We start from the raw sequence: 23,339 nt of genomic DNA, 5'->3' as shown, positions 1-23,339 counted from the left end.
TCGTGCCCCAGGGTAGGATGCAGTCTGGTGTGGGCTGGGCTTGCAAAATGGTGCCATGCTGTAGCTGCTTAGGATTCAGGGAGTGTATGGGACCCAGCATGAGTTTCCCCGCTTGAGCAATGCTGTTGCATGGTCTCTAGGCAGCTCCCTATGCTAGTCTCTGGGCCTATGAAGATCCAGGGGCTGTCCCAGGGCTAGGGTTGCAAGAGTCTGTGGTGGGAATGCGGACCACTGGGGATCTCTGCCTTTCCCCACACTAGCCTCTCTGGGCTCCTAGGCAATCCTGGTTGAACCAGTTGCCTAATTTCTCTCTCCTTCCATGCCTCAATTGTTTCCTGTCACTTCTCTGTTGAATTCTAGTGTTCTCTTGGATGCTCTATTCAAATGCCTCTAGTCAGCCATTTTGAAGCCTTCCCCTAGGTCTTTTTTTCCCAGGCTTACATCCCTAAGCTGCTGCAGTTCACCAATTTTCTATTACATAATAATATATTTTCTCTTGGATGAGTAGGACTTATCCAGATGGTCTCACCCCTTCAAAATAATTGCGAAGAAGATTAAAACTGCATTTAGGAACTGTTCTAGTTGGCTTTTGCCTTTCTCTGATGCATACTCTAGAGATTCATACCACAAACTAGGTATAAGGTTTTAAGGGATCTCTTACTTTATCTGCCCAACTTGCTTTTTCTGGGAACAGCTTCCAATTTCTTCCTCAATATACCCCCTGTTCCCTTCTCCCAGCTATATGATTCCTGCTGCTGTATGATCCTAGATCTTGGCCGCAATTGATGGGTTCAAGATTAGATTGCTGATCTGAGTCTGGCAACCCATAACACCTTGCCTCTGAACCTTGCTTCACTAATTTAAGGGAAGGCACCTGAACCAGGAAAGGTCCATCATAATCCTTCTCTGTTATTTTTTCAAACTCTGCAAAAGACAGCCAGTTCCTCTTTGGTGGTAGAAGTATTAAGATAGAGGGCTTGGCTTCACTGGTAGCATGTTTCCTGCTACAAAAGAGAAGTTAGTCTATCATGAAAGACAATGAAATATCATGTAAAGAAATGGTGTTCTTGTGGTATTTGAATTCCTGGCTTCATTTGAACATCTAGCCTAGCTACATCCCTGTACTTCTCTTGATTCAATCGTGTAACTTTCCTTGAATTACACAATCTATCTCAGTAGCTTCCTAAAAATCTTCCCTTTCTGCCTAAGCTAGGGTTGGGTTAAATATTTTAAATATTTGCCCATATATCTAACATATGGTAGTGTATTACTCTATTGAATTGAAGCGTTGTTAGGTTTCCAGGTTCTCTAATGCAAAGGAAGCATAAAATTCGGCTGAAAGCAAGCTGGTTAATGTAATTTGGTTTGAAAATAAACATCACCAATGTATTTTTTTGATTATTATTATTATTTTTTTTTTTTGGTGTACTCTAAGCAGTTTTGCAATCTTTTCATGTCTTTTTTTCCTTGAGATTTTTCTTCATTTCTGCTTTTCAAATTTGCCTCTTAAAACTTTAAATATTTGCTAATAGAATTTAAAGTCAGTTGGTTTTTCCTCTGGACTGCTTATAGTAGAAAAAAGCTGGAGTAATCTCAATATATAATAATAAGGGATTATTATAAAGAACAAATTATGTATCTCAAACAGGGCATTAGTTGGAAATACAAATGTCTACTATGTTGTAAACTTAGTAGACATAAGTGACCAACAGGATTATTTTATAGTTTATTGCTCAAATTTCTCTTTTCTGAGGAAAAAATCTAACTTAGGAAATATCAGAAACCATAAACAAAAAATTTCTGGCGCGGTCACTCTCACTGTGACACCAATGCCAAAATCCCACTCCTCTTGGCATAAACAGAGCTGCTGGCTCCAGCAGCCCCTTGGCTCAGGGGTCAGGATGGTAAAATTCTCCCTTCCCCTACCTCTCAAGAGTTGCTGCTTTATCAAGGACAGTTTAGAAAGTGGGTCATTGGGAAGATGCCCCTCCCCTGAGCTGGCAGGCATGAGAGCACTGTTGTCTGGATGATGGCACCTTCTCAGGCTATTGGGGACAGAGTTCGAGAGGGTTAAGGTTAGGAATGGAGTAAGGGGTTCAAATGAAGTGATAGAAGATAAGGGTTTTTTGATAAAAGTGGAAGTAGAGGAGGGCTGCAACTGTTCCTCTGTGTGAGTTCAGACAGGTCCCTTCCTCTTTCTGGGCTTTTCCCATCTGTGCAATACCAAATTAGGTTAGGTGGCCTCTGGGGTCCCCATCAGCTTTGACTGGCTTTGATTCTGGGAGGTGGAAAGGCAAAGGAAGGAGAACACAGGACAGTTAGTGACCCTGGCAAAGGTGGACAGAGAAGGGCTGATTGTTATTAGAGATGGAGTGAGTTGAGTGGGGCAGTGAAGTGCTCTGGTGCTTCATTTTTACTCATCATTTCTTTTGAGACAGAGTTTTGCTCTTGTTGCTCAGGCTGGAGTGCAATGGCGTGATCTCAGCTCACTGCAACCTCTGCCTCCCAGGTTCAAGCGATTCTCCTGCCTCAGCCTCCCAAGTAGCTGGGATTACAGGCAGGCACCACCACACCCCACTATTTTTTTTTTTGTATTTTTAGTAGAGACTGGGTTTCACCATGTTGGTCAGGCTGGTCATGAAGCATTTGCTGAAGAGGCAACTGTAGTACAATTGAAATAACTGTTAACCTCAAGTTGGACATTTGTGGGTTTGAATTGTAGCTCCACTGTTTCCTAGCTGTAAGCCTCAGACTTTCAATCTCTAAAAATGCCTATAATAATTACCTGGAAGGATGCTGTGAAGAGCAAATAAGACAATCTCTAATGAGCTCTGCAAAAGCTTCAAAGGCTGTCCAAATAGGGGTTCAGTAGACATTTGTCATTGGATCAAAGAACTGCAATACTGCTCCCCCTCAGCTGAGTAGGTCTCTTTATGGACATAACACTCCCTCTTCCATTGGCCCATCGTGTTTTTAGATGTGCGTGTGTGTATAAAGGACAAATATTTATGCATATCAAAGGGGAGGAGACTGAGAAATTCCATTATATGCAAAGTCCTGGATGGCTCAGGTAATTAAGGGTCGAATGCTGGTTTGGTTACTTTTTAATTGTGTGCCTTCAGGCAAGTCTTTCACCTCTCTGAGCTTGTGTATAAGACAGGGGATAACCATACTCACCTCAGAAGACTGATGGGAAGAGGAAAATGGACAGTAAATAGCAGAGTCTTTCTAAACCCAAAGACCTGTACAACTACAACTGCAGTGCTGCAGAGGGAGTTGTACTGAAAAAACATTACACAAAGAATTTGGTTAGGGTGAGGGCAGACTGAAGAATGATAAAGGGGTTGGACTTTGGAATCAGAGGGCCTTGAGATTCTGTCCATGCTTCAAGGCCGTGGAACACAGGCAAGTTGCTTAACTACATTCATCTAAAAGGGAAGAACACCTACACCTCCGTGAATTGTTGCGGAGTAAGCTCTGCTATGTATGTATCTCCTATCATGCCCTGCACAAAGTAATTACCAGAATTACTATGGATAAGGCCCGAACAATTCACCTTTAATGTTCCATGCTTCTATTTTCTCTAACTTCAGCTTAGTTTTTGGAAGCTGTGAACACCTCTTAAGGGCAAAGTTCCATTCTAGGGTCCAGGAACCAGGAGCTGGAAGCTCATGGCAGGCAGGACTCTATACCTCCCAGACCTGTGAAATCTTATTGTTACTCACTCTGGCTTAGGACAATGAAGTGAAGCTAAAATCAGGGTCCATGGATCCACGTAGTCCATTTGGAAGGACCTGCATAAAAATGGTCAAATATGCAAATGTTTAGTGCTGCTTAGTAAGGTAAGCACCATGTTATAGGTCACAATGTGGCCAAGTCTAACCGTGCTAAACTCCATGATAAGAGCCACCAGGCTTCCTGGAAAGGCTCCATTTCTCAGAAACACATGAACCAAATCATACCTTTTGTACTACATGGTAAGCTTTCTTGATGCCAAAGAAAATGGAATGTGACAGAACTTTTAATCCCATAAAAGACTCAATATATTTGGCACCCTCATTTTATAGTACTCCTTTTTGGTACAGAATCATTTTGCCAAAATACTCCTGTGACACAGATGTACATGATAAACTGTAAAATGGAATTTCATCCATTGAAGAGCCCCAAAAGAACAATATGGTAGTGTAGCATGAACCAACATGCAACTTCTAATTTTCAATATCCCCAAATTGCAAAATACTAATAGCTAATATATATACTACATGCCAAGTATTAAGTACTTTGTAATTATTATCACACTCTGTTACAACCGCACTATGAGGAAAGTAGAATAGTACAATTATCTCACTTTGCAGATGAAGAAGCTGAGGTACAGAGATTCATTTACTCAAAATCATACAGGCTATGAGGCTCTCTCAAGTCTAGCTTTTAAGAGTTGATAAATGTGGAGCCTTTGGCTAGTAAGCTTTGCTACTCTTGGAAATGAATTTAGCCTTAGAAGTATGCTGAAAACTACTATTTATAATTTGCTGTTACACCAACAGGTAAACAGTGAACTATAAGTTAGTGTCATGAAAAGGCTAGAGTATATGGAGGGGGAAGATCACTTCTGGTTTGGGGGGTGGCCAGAAAGTCAAAGAAAGCTTTGCAGCAGTGGCATTTGAGCCAGGCCTTGGAAGATAAAAAAACATTTGTGTCCTGTACTTAGTAGGAGCTTGGTCAAGACAACACAAATATTAGCAAAACTAATGACCTGGATGATATTAAGAAATAAGCCCTAAACAAGGTGCACAACACATGTGTGACAATATTCTTCAGTATTCACTTTACCCTAGTGTGCTGATTTCCAGTTTGGTTGTCATATCCATGTTCATAACAATACCAAAATAGATTATAGAGACCAAAATCTAATATTGTTTCTTTTTCATGATAAACATCTTTTATTACATCTTAGTGTGCAAAAATACAAATTATCTTAAAAAAATACAGAGCACTCTTGCTACGGATCTGGGCAAAGACATGACGAACAAAAATTCCCTAACAGATGACAGTGAACACTTCAGTGGATGGGAACTACAGTAGCCCTGTTCTCATTATACTATGAAGCCAAATTAATCAACTTTGATGATACACACTTAAACTATCAAAACCAATTAAGGCACAGTATCATTCAAAATTTATAGACAGAATAGCAATAATCCCAAGAAAATATAATTAAAATACTCTGCTGAACATGGAATTATACATTTGTAACTTAACACTGGCAAAATGTGGAATGATTATAGCATAAGAGACATTGTTTTTCTGAAAAGTGGACAAGGAGGTGTGGTATATAGGAAAGTGGCTCAGATTCAAGACTCAAATTTATTTTTTAAAAGATCTCTTCTGCATTAGATTCTAGGTTTCTTTTTTGGTTTCAAAACTGGGTCCACAATCCATAAAAGTGACATTAATGAACACAGCATAAAGATCTTAAAAAGAATCTGATTATACCAGCAGTTTGGTAACATATTGGTAGAGCTGTTCCGTAAATGCTTCAGGGGAAAATTTTTCCTTCACCTTGGCTCTTCCAGCCAGGCCCATGGTGGCTTTTAAGGAAGGTTCACGGATGAACTTTTCTATTGCTTCTGAGAAGTGCACTGGGTCAGGCTCACACAGAAACCCTGTGACACTGTGGTCAATGGACTCCAAGGGTCCCCCAGAATTAACAGCAATGACTGGGCACTGCATGTACATGGCTTCCAGAGGGACAATGCCAAAGTGCTCATTGCTTGGTGTGTAAAGCACACACGTGCAGCTGTGGAGGAGGGAGATTTTCTGTTTGTCTGAGAAAGACCTCAAGAAGGTCACATACTGGCCAAGGTCAGACTGTTGGACCATTTGCTTCAATTCCTGGTAATGTTCCACATTCTCCAGGACTCTCTCGTCATAACCACCTGCCATGATCAGATGAACCCTCTCCCAATCTTGGGATGTCAATCTTCCACGCAGCTGTACTAGGGCTTCCAATGCCAAAGTCAGATTTTTCTTCCTTTCGTATCTGTTGATAGAGAGCAGCAGGAATTTTTTCCCCTTGGGGACTAGGTCATCAAGCTTTTCAGGAACAACTGAATCAAAGCTGGTGACATTTAGAGATGGATAGAGGACATCAGGGTCTATGTGAGACAGGGTCTTGAATGTTTTCTTAAAAACAGCAGCAGTGAACTGGCTGTTGACTAAGATGCAGTCTGCCATGCCTGTGGTGTATTCCTCTATCCAGTCAATCGGGGCCCTGTATAACCGTTTAAGAAAAGAATCTCTCTTGGTGAGAAGCAGATCTGGGAAGTGACAGTAAAACAGGATCTTCTTCCGCCGTCTAGCCAGCCTGAACACTGGAATACAGGCAGACACCTAGCCAAAGCAAAAATCAACAGCAGATAAAGCGGTCAACTCAACTTCCACCAAACCAAAAACACAGACACCCACCCTGCATGCTCCTCATAGGAAATGTCTACTTCTGTTTTGTTCCCCAAGACTCTCAGCCAGTACCATATGCCTGGTGTACAGAAGGCTAGAGACGTTTGCTAGATGTGTGCTAAATATTTAAAGCTTCAAGTCCAGTGGTTTCCTCTTGAATAGTGCTGTCTAATAGAAATCTAGTAATATTAAAAATGTTTTCAAGGGTGAAACTAATTTTAACATATTATTTACCCAAAACATTATCATTTCAAAATGTAATCAATACTAAACAGTATTAATGAGATACTTTATATATACATATATTTCACGTTAAATCTTCAAAATCAGTTTGTATTTTAACTTTAGCACATCTCAGTTTAGACTAGCCACATTTCAAGTGCTCAACAGCCACATGTGGCTAGTGGCTACCATACTGAACAGTGCCGCTCTAGATCTTTCTCCTCCTAAGGAAATGAATGAATGAACTACAGTAGTTGAGAGCACAAGCTCTAGATTCAAGACTGCCAGGGTTTGAATCTCAGCTCTACTAATTGTGTGGCCACAATCAAGTAATTTATCCCACTCTGGGCCTTAGTTTCCTCTTCTGTAACATGGTGACAATTATAGTTCAAAAAACCCATATAATTTTTGTGATGACTAAATGCACTGATATATGCAAAACACATGGAGTTTAGCACACAGTATGTGCTCAATAAATATTAAAGCTAGTCATCATTGAGCATGAACTACATGCTGGCATTACTACAGACTTTCTTGTTGGGTAATCTTTACAAGTCATTTTAGTCTCAGCTAACTTAACACCTGAAGAAGGTAACTTTAGGCATAATGTGCAATTTATTCAAAGCCACTTAATTAAAGCAGTAGATAACAGAACTTGAATCCAGGATGCCTATTTCCAAGTCAATATTTTTCTTCTACCCACTATAGTCTCAGCTGCCTCATGCCTACTGACACATGCAGGATGTTTGGTAAATGTCCATATTACTTAAAAAGAAAGCTTCCATGCAAACAAGGATGATGAAAAGTAACTCAGGAGTCACAATTAAAGAAACACAAATACAAACGTGATGCCATTTGCACCTATCAGTTTGGCAAAGATTAAAATGGTTAATTTTAATATCCAAGGCAGACAAAAGCATGGATCATATATTGTTGGGCAGTAAAGTGACACGGCCTCTTTGGTAGATAAACTTGGCAGTAGCTGTTAATATTTAATATTAACAACTTTTAGACACACTAACTTTAGGAATTTCCTCAAAGGATGTATTTGCAGAAGTACAAAAAAATAAAAAAAAAGAAAAGGATGTTCATAATAACACTGATGTATTCACAAAAAAACTAGTCACAGCATTAGTGTCCTTTAAGAAGAATGTTTAATTATGACACACTTAAACAAAAGTGGATTTTCTGGCCACTATGAAGAATGAAGTGAATCTCTAATATTGATACATAAGAATGTCCCGGCTGGGCACGGTGGCTCATGCTTGTAATCCCAGCACTTTGAGAGGCCGAAGTGGGCGGATCACGAGGTAAGGAGTTCGAGACCAGCCTGGCCAACATGGTGAAACCCCATCTCTACTAAAAATAGAAAAAAATTAGCCGGGCATAGGGCGCGCGGCTGTAATGCCAGCTACTCCGGAGGAGGAGGTTGCAGTGAGCCGAGATCGCGCCATTGCACTCCAGCCTGGAAGACAGAGCAACTCTGTCTCTAAATAAATAAATAAATAAATTTTTGTTGAAAAAGAAGGAAGATGCCTAAGAGTAGGTATGTCATAATACCAATTATGTACCAATAAGAAGATATGCCTACGAAAAGAGACAGGCTGGTGTCACCACAACTTCTGAAAAAATACAAGAGAAACTTAACGGTGGCTATCTTCAGGGAGTAGAATAGGATGGGGCTTTTAGGTTACATCCTTCTATTTTTTTAGTCGAGTAAATGTTTAGTCGAGTAAATGTTACTTTTTAAAGTCATCTTTTTTAGGATGGGAAAAATGCATAAAGGAAAGAGTCGAGAATAGCTACAGGGCAGATCCAGGTGGACATTATTGACCAAGGTAAAAAGCTTGAACTTTTTTCCAAAAACCAATGGGGAGCCATGTACAAGTTTTAATAGGAGTATGATATATTCAGCTTGGTGTTTTTAACACATGACACTGCTGAGGACGGTGTGGCCTGGCTCCGAACACAAGGACAGCGGGATGCAAATGGCCTGAAAGGAGAGTCAACAAAAATAACAGGTAAGAGGTAAGACAACACGCGAGTTACTCATTAGTAAAAGGTGACTGAAGCTGACTTCGAATAACAGCGTTTCTCACAGCGAGCCCCAAGGACTAGCTGCATCCAAATCACCCTATGACCGAGTTAAAATGCAGATTTCTGGGCCCCACCTCATGGCTCCTGGATGAAAACTTCCTGGAGGGTGAAACCCTAGCAATCTGCAACTTTAAAAATCTCTAACACTAAAGTTAGGGGACCACAGGCTCGCTCCCAGCCCTGACTTCTCCAGGTCAGTTCCGATCTTTCCAAACTGCAGACAGGCAAGGTCCTCTCTCAGGAGTCATGCCCGCGGCCGCCCTCCACGGCGAGGTCCGCACTCGCGCAGCCGGCCCCGCGGCCGCCTCACCTGGTCGCACACTACCACGTCGAACTCCTCGTCGGCGAGGAACAGCACGTAGAGCGCCAGGAAGACCATGCGCACGTAGGCGCAGACGGCGGCGCCGTGGCCGCCCCAGCCCAGGCCGCGCGGCAGCCAGTCTCCGGCACAGTGCACCGGTAGTTCGCGGCTCTCGGCGAAGCAGTGGCCCGGATCGTAGTGCGCTGTCCAGATCTTCACGTTACACCCGCGCGCCTGCAGCGCCAACGCCGCGTCCAACACCAGACGCTCAGCGCCTCCTACGCCGAGGTCTGGGTGCAGGAACAGCACCGACGGCTTGGGAACCAGGTCCCGTTGCCGGGCCTGCTCCTCCGCCATTGCCCTAGAGCCGCAACTGCTCCCCGCACCCTGAGGCGTCTTCTGCGCAAGCTCCACCCCTTAGCTCCCAGCTGGCCACTGCGGGCCGACCCCGCCCTGCCGTACGTGCGTCAGTTAGGCCACATCAGCGCAAATCTGTGAGAGCCTAGTAACTGCCTGAGAAAATAGCTTGTCTGACCCTGGTTATATTTTTCCTTCGGTAGGGATTGGACTCTATGAAGGACGTTGTGATCCAAAGGAAGGAGGCTGGAGGTATCTACTTCCCACACAGCAGGTAACTAAGTTATCTGTAGCAGACTATCTACAGGCATATCTTGAGACGACCCAGACGTCCCTGGAGTCAGCGAGGACCTTGCCTGCAAGTCCGGGGGCGGGGCCTGAGCCAGTCTCGCCAGCTGCCGGTCCTTCGGCGTCTCCGCAACTTTCCTTCCGTCCGCGTCAGCCGCTTGCCACCGGTATCTCCAGCATGGTATGGCGGCCCTTCCACGATCTCCGCCTCTTCCAGGAGCCCTGACTCCTCCTGCTTTGCGCCGTGCCTTTCCTCTGCAGCTCCCTTGCTTCCCCCAGCCTCGGGTGCGGGTGTCTAGGCCGGGGTTTTGGGGGCCGCGCTCACCCGTCTTCCTACTTGTCTCCCGCTACAGCCTGGTCCTACCCCCAGTGGTACTAGCGTGGGATCCTCAGGGCGCTCTCCCAGCAAAGCCGTGGCCGCCCGGGCGGCGGGATCCACTGTCCGGCAGAGGTAAGGAACCCTGCAGTTCGTTCGATTGCAGAGTCGGAGATAGGACCCAGGAACTCGCTGGTTCTGGGGTGGAGACCCTAATATATGAAGATTGACAGGGGCAAAATGAGCTTCTAGTGACGTGGCCATGGGAGTAAAGGCCTTTTGGGAGGAAGGCGACATTTTCTTCTCGTTGCTCAGTTTAGGGCACCACTCTTAAAAAAGGAAAGTTAACAAACTGGAATAGAGTCAGAGATAACTTTGAGAAAACCGATGTCATTAAACTGGTGTCTCTGGACCTGAGGTTTGCAGTCATATTTCCATCTGGAGGCCCCATAAGCAATCTGTCCTACAGATAACTCGTCCTACACAAAACTTAGTCTCTTTTCAGCTCAGCTCTCTCACTCTCAATTATATCTCCTTACTTCCATATGGCACTGTTGTACACTCATTTACTCGGAGCCAGAAACGTCAGCGTCATCTTGGATTTTTCTTATGCTCTCTCTCTATCCAGTCATATGCCAGACTTTAAACTGTACTTGAAAGCCTTCTCATAAGCTCTTTCCTTCTCCCTTCCTACTGCCCTGCATTTGCTACTTAACCTTTCTCCTCAGCCTGTTTCCTTTCCAATCCATCGTTCACCCTGCTGTTACTCTTCTGCGTAGTTTGTTACTTTCTTGTTGCTGAACTAAAAAAAAAAAAAAAAAAAAAAAAAAAAAGCCGGGGGATACCAAAGCTCTCTTAGTGGTCATTTCACCCTAACCTTTTTTTTTTTTTTTTTTTTTTTTTTTGAGACGGAATCTCACTCTGTTGCCCAGGCTGGAGATCAGAGGCATGATCTCGGCTCACTGCAACCTCCACCTCCAGAGTTCAAGCGATTCTCCTGCCTCAGCCTCCTGAGTAGCTGGGGCTAAAGGCACATGCCACCACGCCCGGCTAATTTTTTGTATTTTTAGTAGAGATGGGGTTTCACCGTGTTAGCCAGGATGGTCTCGATCTCCTGACCTCATAATCCTCCCACCTCGGTCTCCCAAAGTGCTGGAATTACAGGCGTGAGCCACCGCGCCCGGCCTTCAGCCTAATCTTTCTTTGCTGTCCTATGATCCAGCACTCATGAACTCATTACTGTTTTCTGAATTCACAAACTTTCTCCCTCACCTCAAGGCAAATTTCTCTTTATTTTCCAAGACTAAGCTCAGGGGTTATTTCCTCTTGAGGCCTTCTCTGACTGTAAGCAGCAGTAGCTACTAGTTTTCCCTTTTGCTCACATAACATTTTGTTCATATCATTGTAAGACCAGTGATGTTTCCATGTCTATCTCCTTCATTAGACTTTTAACAGAGAACCTGTTCAAGTCATTTCTGTCCCCAGCACCCACCATAAGGCATGACACAATAAATAATGACTGCAGGAAGGAATCAAGCAACCATGTTGTTTTGGGATTTTTGAAGGAGTTAGTGGGGTTTTATCTAGGAAGGAAAAGATCTTGACCGCATGCATGGAAACTTCTTAAGGATGTGAAGAGGGATGTGACATTTGTTGACTGCAATAGGTAAATCTAAAACTGATGATTTGAACTTACATGAAGTATTTCACATCAGAACAAAGAAATTCTAATAGAACTATCAGAAATGTAAAATTATCCCGAATGATTGTGAGTTCCCTGTCACTGGGATGTTCAAGAGGAGTGTATCAGGCTGTGGTTTAACTTATATGGGCTTTGAGTGCTGTCCCCTTCCCACCCTGCGTTTCAGAGATTGTGCAGGAATGGAAAACATGCCCTGTGGGTGCGGTTCCTTGGGAATGGTTCTGCTTAATGAGAATTGGTAATACTGTGGCAGGGAAGTTTGGCCATCCGAGAGTTTGTAAGGAAATAAAAGAAAAAGCACATATTTATCAAATGTACATACGATAATGGAATTATTTATTTAATAGTAAAAATGAAATAACTGATGCACAAGTGAAATGGAGAACTTAAACATTTGAAGACAGATGCAGTTTTTCAAGTTGTGGGTGTTGGTGTGTCATCTTTTAGGATTCAGTGTGATAGAGCGAGTGTAACTAGAAAGACCGTGGTTGTATGGATTGAGAGACCTGACAGTGTTTCCTTCCAGAATTTTGGTAGTGATTAAGTATCATTTCATAAGTATAATGTAGTAAGTATTGGTTGTGTAAGAATATCCTTGCTTTATAAGTCTTTGAGAAAACATTGGAAGTTAATGATTCATAATAGTGCTTTGGATTATGTTGTCTGCAGAGTTGCATTCTCCATGCTTGATGAGGTAATAGATACTACCTTGGAGGAGAAATGTTATTAAGTTTAAGCTCAGGCCGGAGTTGGTGTTCTTGCTCTCCTAAATACAATGAAAACGAACTTGCTGTGAGGAGCAATAATGCTTTATAAACTGTAAAGCTGTGAAGCGCCACATACTGTTCTAGCAGGATTAATGGGAATCAGGGATATTAAGATGGCGGAATAGCCACCAATGTATAGACGTCAAGGTATTGAGGTCTACTACATGCCAAATGCTGTTTCATCTCCGAAGATGGGTCTGTGAACAAGATAGGCAAGGTTTGGACTCATGAACCTTGTATTCCACTGTGGGAGATCAAAAACAAGGAAAATAAGACAATGTAATTTCAGGCAATAAAGGCTATGAAGATAACGCTGGGTGGGGGATAGAGAGCGGTGGGGATAGGGTGAAGGTAGGTAGTTGTTTTAGACAGGATGTTGACAGTAGGTAATACCTGAGTAGATACCTGAAAGAAGCAAGAGAGCAAATCACACAATGGTTTGGGGATGAGTAGGCTTCCTAGGCAAAAAGAGTGGGTAAGTATGAAGATTCTGAGGTCAATAAGCTTGGCTTTGAGGAGCAGACAGAAGCACCATGTTAGAACAAAGTGTGTAACTGGTTAGTTATGAAAACCATTGTGTTGAGGTATAGAAGGGAGAGGCAGTTATACAGTGACCAGAAAGAAAGGGTAAAATAGCCCCCAGATACAAATTTGAGAGATTCAAGTATGCTTTATTAACCTTTACCTAGCTTCCCCTAGGGAATGGGAGGTATTTTGAGTACACTTTAGTATTTCTAGGGGCCCTGGTTTTCAAATACTCTTCTGTGTTCCATGTGCCAGCAGAAATAAGAAAGCTTAAGAGAAGCCAGACTGATTCCTCTGGGGCTCCTGTAATTCCAGGAAACTTTGAAGTCAGGAACTGGAGGTGGGAGATTGTGGGAATAGTAGGAAGTACATGGGTCCAAGTCCTGGCTCAGTCCATGACTTACTATAATATGTTCACAATGAGTTTATCTTCTAGGTTAAAATCCTTTTCAGTGAACAAGGAGGAAGATTTCAGCTGCATACCCCACAGATGAAATGACATGTATCTGTGTGTGAAACCTTTTCTAAGGGCATGAATTTTTCTGTAAATCCCTGTACAGTTATGTTTTGCCATTTACAATCAGTTTTCCTGTAGAAATGGTCACACAGTGAAGTTTTAAGTTCCCAGGATACCACGTAGTCCATAATTAATGTATCTGAAATACAATCTTTGTAGTACAATAGACCCAACTCATGGTTTGACACTGATTGCTTTCAGAGTTCGGGCATGATCACAGCTCTTCCTGTTAGAACCAGGACTGCACTCTCCCACTCTGTCATGTAGCAGGGCAGGCTCCCTGAGCTGTAGACGGTGCTTCCTGCATTCAGAGTGTGGAGTAAAGACCGTGGTTGGGTATAGTGGGCATGAGGACCAGAATGGGGAGGAAAGCAAGAAGAGATGGTAGGGGTAGGGTTTTCACTTCTGTTCTCTTCCCTATATGCCCTTCCCTTTTTCAAAAATCGAGAATCATCGGCCCGTAGATAGTGGAAGGAGATTTTGAGGGAGGGTATACCGGGATTTGATGCTGAATGGTGCAGGCAGCAATGAGACAGGCTTCCCCTCTCTCCTCCCTTGTAGGACTTCTGAGTTGTTGATACATGAGCTGAAGAAGATTTCTTGTGACTTCTCGCCACTTGCCGCTTACCCTCATATTGTATCACTCCAACATGGGAAGCGATGAACAGCCGGGGTTGGGGAAGTACTGCATGGAAGGGTAGTTGCTGCGTCGGATTCTCCGGTGACTGAGGGCTTCTCCCAAAGAGGAGAGAAAGAATTCCTTGGGCCTATTCCTGGTCAGCGGAGTCCTAAGTGCTGCTAGACTGCTTCTGTTTGCCAGGGCTGCGTGTGTCACATAGTGTATCTTACAAGCCTTGATCCCCTTGTGAGAGACACGTTTTGGTTGGGTGTTCTCTGCATTTTTTTACATTCTACCTCTCTCTGCAAGATCTGTGGTCACTATATTAAAGTAGTGAAAACACGGCTAGGTGCGATGGCTCGCACCTGTAATCCCAGCACTTTGGGAGGCCGTAGCGGGCGGATCATGAGGTCAGGAGTTCAAGACCAGCCTGGCCAATATGGTGAAAAAGCTGTCTATACTAAAAATACAAAAATTAGCTGGGCGTGGTGGTGCGTGCCTGTAATCCCAGCTACTCAGGAGGCTGAGGCAGAAGAATCGCTTGAACCCAGGAGGCAGAGGTTGCAGTGAGCCAAGATTGCACTACTGCACTCCAGCCTGGGCGACAGAGTGAAACTCCATCTCAAAAAAACAAAACAAAACAAAAAAAACAAAAAACTAGTGACAACACATAACAAAGTAATTTTTTATAAAGTGCCCCATACTCTCTCTTGGGACCTGGATGTAATTAAAGCTTAAAGTTTTTGTCTCTTTGCAGTAAATATACTAATTTTAAAATACCTCTTTTAAAGTAGCCATTTTAAGATCAGCTTGTATGGATTCAGGGCATTTTAAAACAGGGATTTGTTATGTGGCTTCGTGAAAAATGCATGTGAGGAGAAAGTGAAATGCTTTGTCCATATGAGGCAGCTGGATGTTTTGGGCATGCAGATGGGCTCCAGGGTCAGAGCTAGGTTCACGTCCCAGCTCAGCCACCTGTTGGCTGCAGGGTCTTAGGTACTTTGCTTAACTTTTTCTGAGACCAATTTGCCTCATTTATAAAATGGAAAAATCGTGACTGCTTTTCAGGGTTATTGTATGCATTGGCATCAGATAGGCACTTAGTTCATTGTGGTTTTCATGATCAAAGGAGTAAAAGCAGGAATTTGGGTGGAGTCTAGCAAAGAAAGTTTTTTGTTTTTGTTTTTTTTTTGTTCCTTAACAGTATAATAATGGTAGCATATGTTATAATGCTATTCTAAGAATTTCCAGAAAAGGCCATTTGTAACATTTTCCTCTCTTTCAGGAAAAATGCCAGCTGTGGGACAAGGAGTGCAGGCCGCACGACCTCGGCAGGCACCGGGGGGATGTGGCGATTCTACACAGAAGATTCACCTGGGCTCAAAGTGTAAGTCTTAGGAACAGTCCTTGTGTTTCTGTCCAGTGGCAGCAGGGCAGCAGTGGCAGCGCTCTGTCTCTGTCACCAGTGGTGCTTGCTTTGATGAGATTTACTGTACACAACAGCCTCATTTGTGCCAGGATTTACTGTACACAACAGCCTCATTTGTGCCAGGCGGGCTGGGTTTGGTTTGCCTGTTTATCAACCGATTAGGCAGCGTAGGGCCAGGAATGACATCTCTTCATGAGGGAAGGGAAGGGAAGTTCTTCATGGAGCTATGTCAAAATAAATGATGAGAACAGAGAGAACTGGAGGGAAAACTGCTTAATTAGATGAAATTGCTCTTCATTTAGTGTTCTTGCCCCATACTGAGAAATAGGAGTAATCATTTGAATAGGAATTGGGTGATTTTTCAAAGTTCTCCTGAAGGCATAAGCTGATACTATTACAACTTGATGGAGGTTTTCCCATTAGGCTGTGTTACCAGGAGTTCCTTGGCCTCCTTGCCTTTGGTGGGTGGTGAGTAGACTCAGGAGGGTGAACATATAATACCACTTTCCAAGTTGTTAGGCTTTGGAGTGCTCGTTAGGTGATGGGAAATGGGTATCCACGGACCCCTATCCCCATGCCTTGCTCAGGGTTTCTGGTACTATGTGATAGATCTGATCCCACGGATTTCTGTTAGGTTCTAGAACACCACTGCTTGCAACTGTTTCCTGACTAAACTTGGTGGATGAGGTTTAGAAATAATAACAGCAACTCTCATTTACATAGCACTTGGTACTTTTCAATGTCTGTTGTCTAATTTGATCTGCCCAGCAATCCAGGGAGGTGAGAGATGTTACCATTTTGTAGATAAGGACCTCAGGTTCAGAGAGGCAAAGTGACATGCTCAAAGACACACAGCAAGAGGAGGAACCGGATATTCTGATTAAGTCCTATGCTCTGCATATTGTCCATCTGGGTAAAAAAAAAAAAAAAAAAAGACAAAATTGAATTAATTTGGAGTAGTTTTATTTAATTTAACCAGCATCTTGACTTGGATCACAAATTTAGTTTACAAAACCTTCCCTGGAATTCTCGTTTCCTCTTATATTGGAGACTTATATGATAACATAAGAATATATCTAGGAAGTAATTCTTGGGGTTGGGGATATGTGAGGTGGGGATGTCCTGACTGCCAACCTTTTGGTCTTTGGTGGAGGTAGTTTGAGTATTTCAGAGAGGATTTTTTTTTCTCCTTTAGGGATAGGGTTTTGCTCTGTCACCCAGGCTGGAGTGCAATGGCGTGATCATAGCTCATTGTAGTCTTGAATTCCTGGGCTCAAGTGATCTTTACTCCAGGAGACAAAATTGGATAAATTTGGATTAGTTAATTAGTCCTGAGTAGTTGGGACTACAGGTGTGCACAACCATGCCTGGCTAATTTTTTGTACAAGCAGAATCTCGCTGTGTTGCCCAGGCTGGTTTCTAACTCCTGGCCTCAGCCTCTGAAGGTGCTGTGATTATAGGCTTGAGACACTGTACCCAGCCTCAGAGAGAACATTTGAAGCCCCTTGCTCTTCAGGGGACTCATTTTAAACCCTTCTCAAGAAGGTTGTCTTTTAATTTTTATGGGCATACAGGTGTATATATTTATGGGTTATGTGAGGTATTTTGATACAGACATACAATGTGTAATAATCACATCAGGGTGCATGGGGTATCCATTACCTTAAGCATTTATCCTTTGTGTTATAAACAATCCAATTATACTGTTAGTTATTTTACAATACACAAATTATTTTTTACTATAGTCATCTTGGTGTGCTAGCAAATACTAGGTCTTATTCAGAAGGTTGTCTTTAAATAAATCTTAATTTGAAAAAGAAAAGTTTGGTAATTGGTTCATTTGCACTGAAAGACTTTTCTTTTTATTTGAGAATACAACAAATACTTGAAATTAGATGAATGTCTCCAAGACATCAGATCATTTCATTTGTATATATTTTGATATGTTTTACTAAAAGATAAGGGCTCGTCCTTTCTAAACACAATTGCAATGCCATCATCACATGCTCAAAATATCCACAATAATAATTTTAGGAATTTTTTAAATGATATAAATAATGTTTCTGGATGAACCTTGAGTGCTGCCCACCTTACCTCTACTTTTCCCCTAGGTAATCTTTAGTATTGCAGACCTAATAATATATTATTACTAAAAGTAAGCATGCTTTCTCTTCTTATTTCTAGTGGCCCTGTTCCAGTATTGGTTATGAGTCTTCTGTTCATCGCTTCTGTATTTATGTTGCACATTTGGGGCAAGTACACTCGTTCGTAGATTCAGTTACATCCATCTGTCATCTGAAGAAGGAGGAAAAAACCCAACATTTCTTGGACCAAAAGTATAGTGACTATCTGTTCATGAGAGAAATTTTCTGTAAGCTTGCTGTTTTACAGGGGATTTATCAATAATTGATTTTGAGGAATCAGTTTTTTTCTATGGCTAATAAACTTTTTAATTCACTTATACCGAGTCTGATCATTGATGCCTCACTGCTAGGGCCCTTAGTCTTTCTGCCTTTAGATTTGTAAGTAAATATGTAGAAAATATGTCTTGTGAATATTGAGTTTTTTGTTGGATTGACAGTTCCTCACATGACCATGTGGTTATTCAAGTCCAAGATTCTGTAATTGCCCTTGGCTTGTTTTCTTCTAGGTATTTCTGCCCTGGTGATTGTCCTTTTGGGTATTCTGTGGTTATCAAGGAGTGTGTCTCTGACTCCATCAGACAGTTCTGTGTCCAAAGGCAGCTAGTACTCAAGAGAACAATCAAACAGGAAACCAGAGATATTGGATGAAATGTTGTCGCAGTCTCTTCTTTTGTCTTTAAGGCCATAGATTATATTTTGCCTCTTCTTTCTCAGTTCTTAATTTTATGAGTGTAGACCAGGGATTTCCATTCATCTACCTCTTATTGTTAAACCCTTTTTGAGAGAATTCATTTGATAAATTGGATTTCTCAAAATGTGGTAAGACTTATCTAATGAGAGTGAGATACTAGCATTTCTGCACTGAGTCGATATAATTCTAACCAGAAATAAAACTTAAGTTTCACTTAGCTTATGTTGCCATACTGGGTATAAAGATTCAGTTTCTGGTAGGCCCTAGGAAATACTAAGAATTGCTCAAAGGTAGCGTACTGCAGCCACAACTCCAAGCCAGAATTTCTGACAAGAGAGGGCATTCCCTGGGAAGTGTCCTAGTTGTCCAACAGAGTCACAAAATGATAAAGAGGTGTATTATTAATAGTTAAGAAAAAACAGATAATTTTAGAAACATCTTTTTCATACACTAAGCCTATTTTTGAGAAAAAGTCTGAACAGTTAGGAAGTTTCTTAAGTGTTCTTTAAAATCCTAGCTGTAAAGTACTTTTAGATTCAAAGTGTCAAATTTAAATGATGAGAATATGTATCTTTAAAAAAGATTTCCTAGGGAAATATATTGGTAAGTGAGCTCTTGTAAATTCTAACAAATGGCATTTTATTGGGAAAAAATTGATGAGAAACTGGTTTTCTTGGATCCTGTGAGTTGCTTATTACATGAAACAGGTGTCTTCATTTTTGAAATGCAGGGAAAAATGTCTCAATTTCATTCGGAAGAAATTAAAGATGATGGTATCCATAATGGATTTTTTCCCTGAATTCGAATTTGATGGTACCAATTATAGCTAAAAATTATGCCTTTAATTTGAAAAAGAAATCTGTCCCTCTGTCCAGAGGGGCCTTTTTCTCTGGGGGAGATGCTGCAGCCACATGGGGGAGCTGTTTGGTTGTGAGGGGTGCATTCTCTTTGCTGCACCCATCTGCCTACCCATGGTCTCCAGTGGACTACTAGCTGAAAGTCACTGAATTTTCTGAGCTAGTGATTTATAAATGCTAGTTTCAGTGGCAGAACAGGGAGATGCTTCATTCAGCAGAAGGAAAACGGGGGGTTGGGCATAAAGATGTACAACATCTATTATGTAGCTGCTTTGGGCTCTGATGATACAACGCTCATACGTAGCTGAGAATCGTAGTGTCCAAGCTGTTCTTTTTTTTGTTTGTTTAATTGTAAAATACACATCACAGAATTTACCATCTGAACCGGTTTTAAGTATATAATTCAGTGATATTAAGTACATTCATGTTGTGCAACCGTCACCAAACTGAAACTCCACAAATTAAACAATAACTCCTTCTCCCCGCCCCTGCCCATATGGACCTCATGTAAGTGGGATCATGTAGTATTTGTCTTTTTGTGACTGGCTTATTTCACTTAGCATAATGTCCTCAAGATTGATCCATGCTGTAGTATATGTTAGAATTTCCTTTTTAAAGACCGAACGATAATATTATGTGACTGTGCTACATTTTGTGTTCCTTTCTCTTTAAGATATTCTCTTTAACAGGTATTCCTAGATTGTTGTTTCCTAAGCCCTAGGGGATGGGGATCATGAGCTATTTATAGTCTGAAAGCCTAACTAATTAAATCTTTACCTTGGCCCAACAAATCCTCAGTCTCCCTTGAGCATGGACTATAATTCTAACCATTTCTGATGGATGCATAAGCCAGCACTTGCTGAGTAGAAGCTCTGAGTAATTAAAGAAAACTGGAAAAACGAGTTACATTATAACTGCAGTTTGAGTTGAGCCTGTTAAGCCATTGCGGGAAAAATATGTTAGAGAAAAGGCCCAATGAGTCCCTGAAACTAGTAGGGATTAGAAAGAGTAGGGTCTCTGGGCCCTATTACCCTAGACATGTTCCAGTGAGACACTGGATAAAGATAGCATCTGTGCCTGGGAGAAGCTAAATATGTTATAGCTTCTGTTTTCACACCTGTCCTCATCAGTCTTTTTTTCCAGGTGCCAGTGTCCCCATAGGAAGAATTGAAAAGGATGTTCTGAAATCATGCAAATGTTGGCATCAAGTTAAAATAGATGAAAATGCCTACAAAGCTGGATTCATAACAGAAAATACTGTCAAGCATGTGGAGCTCCTATGTGCAGAGAGCCATGCTCCCGATTCCCATAAAGCTGCCCCTTGGTAGCTCCAGAGCCATTGTTCCTTTCTTTGAGTGCTGGAGGAGGAGGGCCCGATCAAGTTTGTTTTATTCTTTGGGTGCACCTTCTAAACTTAGCGTTACCTACTTTATGCCATCTTCTGCAATTATAAGTATTTTTGATGTGGGTTCAACTGCTGGCCCCAAAACATAAGCAGTTGTGTGATCTTGGGCAACTCACTTCTCTGGATCTCATTTTTCTTATACATAAATGAGTATAGGTGTGATAATTCCCACCAGATAAGAGATTTGACAAGAGAAAGCTGTAAGAATGCTGTGTTAACTAGCTAACATAGGGGAAGCTAAAGATCATCTCTACCATCTTAGTTCTTCAGTGGGATCTTCAGCTGGGTCTGGAATCAAATTGGTACAAGACAAATTAACAGGAGGAAAGCATGTACATTGTATTAATTTTTACATTGTACATGGGGACCCTCACAGGAGAGTAAAGACCCTAGGAAATAGCCAAAGGAGAAAGCTCTTACAGGTTTTAGACAAAGAACAATAAATTTGTGAAGCAATGACAGGACAAAGGAATCTGGGATGGGGGCAGTAAATTCTAGGGAAGTCACCAGGAGATATATGGGGTGGAGGGTTGTAGAGATAGTGGAAGATAAGGGTTTCCTCAATAAGCTTATTTGTACAGGTTAATTGCGGCAGCAATGCTCAGGGCCTGATATTTTCTCACCTTGGTATGGGAAAGGCATCCTCAAAGAATCTTTTATGGTTTGCTACATGTAGGAAAGTACAGGTCAGATAACCCTTTCTGCAACTACAGTTATTTAAATGCTTACAGTTCCTTAAATAATATATCAAATCGGCGTGTTTTAGGGTAGATCATCCTTAACTCCTTGACTAACAGTTAACAAGTGCTTATTTGCAACAATTTTAGACGGTTTTTTATGTAATAAGCAATCTAATGAGGAGTTTGCTCTTTGCCCCATTTTACACAGGAGGAAACTGAAGCTTAAGCCACTCAGCTGATAAGTGGAGGAGCTGGGATTTCACTGCGGATCTTTGATTGACCTACTAGAGTCACATAGATGGAATTCTTAAGTATTTGGGGTAAGGGAAGGGTGTCACAATAGAGCTTGAAAGGTAGTGCCTTTAAAAATAACAGTCCCAAGAATGTGCTCCACTATTTGATGTTCTTCAAGCCTTAAGTAGCTTTAGTTTGAGGTTTTAGATTCTGCAGAAGGAATTGGTTTTTGTATTTCCGTCTTTCTGAGCTTTGTTCATTCTATGGAGCTCTTGCAGTTATAGAGAAAGCATAGTGTTTAGGCATTCAGCAGACATTTAGTGAGCACTGTGTGCCATGCCCTTTTATTGGAGTTTTGGAAATGACCTGGCAAGGTCGTTAGCTTAAATGGACTGGGCATTTGTTTACTAGGATCCTATTCCTATCTGGGGCTACAAATTAGAAATGGCTATGTGATTATGGAAAAACCAATAGGAAGGCCTCTCAAACCCCGTTGCCATTGGTGAAATCAAATAGGACCACAGTTTAAGAACTAGTATGCTCATGGTGCATGGGCTGTGGTGCCAGGGATTGCAAAACTGGCACTGTCCCCAGGAAATCCATACTGTATGATCGCTTGTCCAACAGAGGAAAAGCAAAGAATCCTGAGATGCCCTAGCTGGAAGGGCTGCGAGTTCACTGGGTTCTCTCCATTGCACGACAGAGTAGACAGGCCCAGAGAGGAGAAGGGACTTGCCTGAGATTGTACAGCAGGTTTGTAGCAGAACAGAGGCCAGAACCAGTCTTTCCTGTTTCCAGACCAGGGCTTCTTCCCAGTACTGCACTATGAACCCAATTTTGAACCTGTGTATAAGCCTGTTGACCTCTCTAGAGGGTAGACTCTGGAAGTAGGTAAACTTCCAGAAAAAGTAGGAAGTGGTAGGCTTTGAATAGTGGGCAGTGTTAATCAAAGCGTAAGGAGTGAAGACAGCAAGGCTAGCTAGTAAAAATAAAATGAACTGTTAGCAACTTTAGGAGAAAGTCAAGTTCATGAGACTTTATAGAGACAAAATAGGGAGAAGCAGCTAGCAGAACTGCAGTGTTTTGCATTTTTGTGACCACAAATGTTAGGTGAGCCGGGAACACAGTTAAACTGAGCAAGTAGGGTTAAGGTTTGAGTAAGGGCTAAACTGTTGAAATGCTATTCCTGGTCACTCTGGCAACTGGGTCTCTTTCCCATGCTGAAGGCATTAAAATAAGATAAAACATGCAAATTCACTAAATCGGAATCAAAGGTGTAGTCATACAAAGGCTGGATTGCTCCATTTTAAGGAAATGTCTGGAAGTTTATGCCTCAGAAAGCAAATGAAGACATGAGGGGAAGAATTTGAATTACATATATAAAGATTAAATTAGTCCTGCAAACATGCATACTCATTTTTTTTCCCGTTGACTCTGGTCACACACATCGTAGATAATGACTCATGTAGTTGCATGCCGCTATTGTCTTTCCTATTCTACTCAATAATGCAGTTGCCAGTAAGAAAACAAACTCATTATTTTAGGGATCTATCTAAATTGGTCTGGATTGTAGAATATAGAGCAACTTGCTGGTTAGATGAGTGGTTCCCAAACTTTAGCATGCATCAGGGGCACCTGGAAGGAATCTGCAGCTGCTACATAGCAGATTTTGAGAACACTCAACTGGGTGTCTGCACTCCCTAAGCAGGAGCCCAAAGCAGAAATCACAATG

The 23,339-nt window shown here is 42.0% G+C and overlaps 2 protein-coding genes across 2 annotated transcripts; one reads left to right on the top strand and one right to left on the bottom strand.

The window, feature by feature from the left end:
* Positions 1–1,064: 1,064 nt before the first annotated feature.
* On the bottom strand, positions 1,065–9,539 carry ALG2 (ALG2 alpha-1,3/1,6-mannosyltransferase). Its single transcript, XM_050762192.1, has 2 exons — positions 9,086–9,539; positions 1,065–6,390 (listed from the first exon to the last, which is right to left on the bottom strand). Exons 1-2 carry the CDS (start codon positions 9,431–9,433, stop codon positions 5,488–5,490), a joined length of 1,251 nt encoding a protein of 416 aa, XP_050618149.1. The 5' UTR covers positions 9,434–9,539; the 3' UTR covers positions 1,065–5,487.
* Positions 9,540–9,779: 240 nt separating this feature from the next.
* SEC61B (SEC61 translocon subunit beta) lies at positions 9,780–18,057 on the top strand. Its single transcript, XM_050762278.1, has 4 exons — positions 9,780–9,902; positions 10,075–10,172; positions 15,453–15,554; positions 17,781–18,057. The coding sequence occupies exons 1-4, from the start codon at positions 9,900–9,902 to the stop codon at positions 17,866–17,868; spliced, it is 291 nt and encodes a 96-aa protein (XP_050618235.1). The 5' UTR covers positions 9,780–9,899; the 3' UTR covers positions 17,869–18,057.
* Positions 18,058–23,339: the final 5,282 nt, after the last annotated feature.

Source organism: Macaca thibetana, chromosome 15, assembly GCF_024542745.1.
Source record: "Macaca thibetana thibetana isolate TM-01 chromosome 15, ASM2454274v1, whole genome shotgun sequence".
Lineage (NCBI taxonomy): Eukaryota > Metazoa > Chordata > Mammalia > Primates > Cercopithecidae > Macaca > Macaca thibetana.
The sequence above is the reverse complement of the archived record's forward strand: the minus strand, read 5'-3'. Positions and strand labels throughout refer to the sequence as shown.

Excerpts from the sequence above, each read along its gene's own strand:
- ALG2 (XM_050762192.1), bottom strand. The coding sequence starts at position 9,433 with ATGGCGGAGGAGCAGGCCCGGCAACGGGACCTGGTTCCCAAGCCGTCG. Across the intron at positions 6,391-9,085 it reads ACGTGGTAGTGTGCGACCAG|GTGTCTGCCTGTATTCCAGT; the intron begins GTGAGGCGGCCG and ends TGCTTTGGCTAG.
- SEC61B (XM_050762278.1), top strand. Across the intron at positions 10,173-15,452 it reads GGATCCACTGTCCGGCAGAG|GAAAAATGCCAGCTGTGGGA; the intron begins GTAAGGAACCCT and ends CCTCTCTTTCAG. Across the intron at positions 15,555-17,780 it reads GATTCACCTGGGCTCAAAGT|TGGCCCTGTTCCAGTATTGG; the intron begins GTAAGTCTTAGG and ends TCTTATTTCTAG.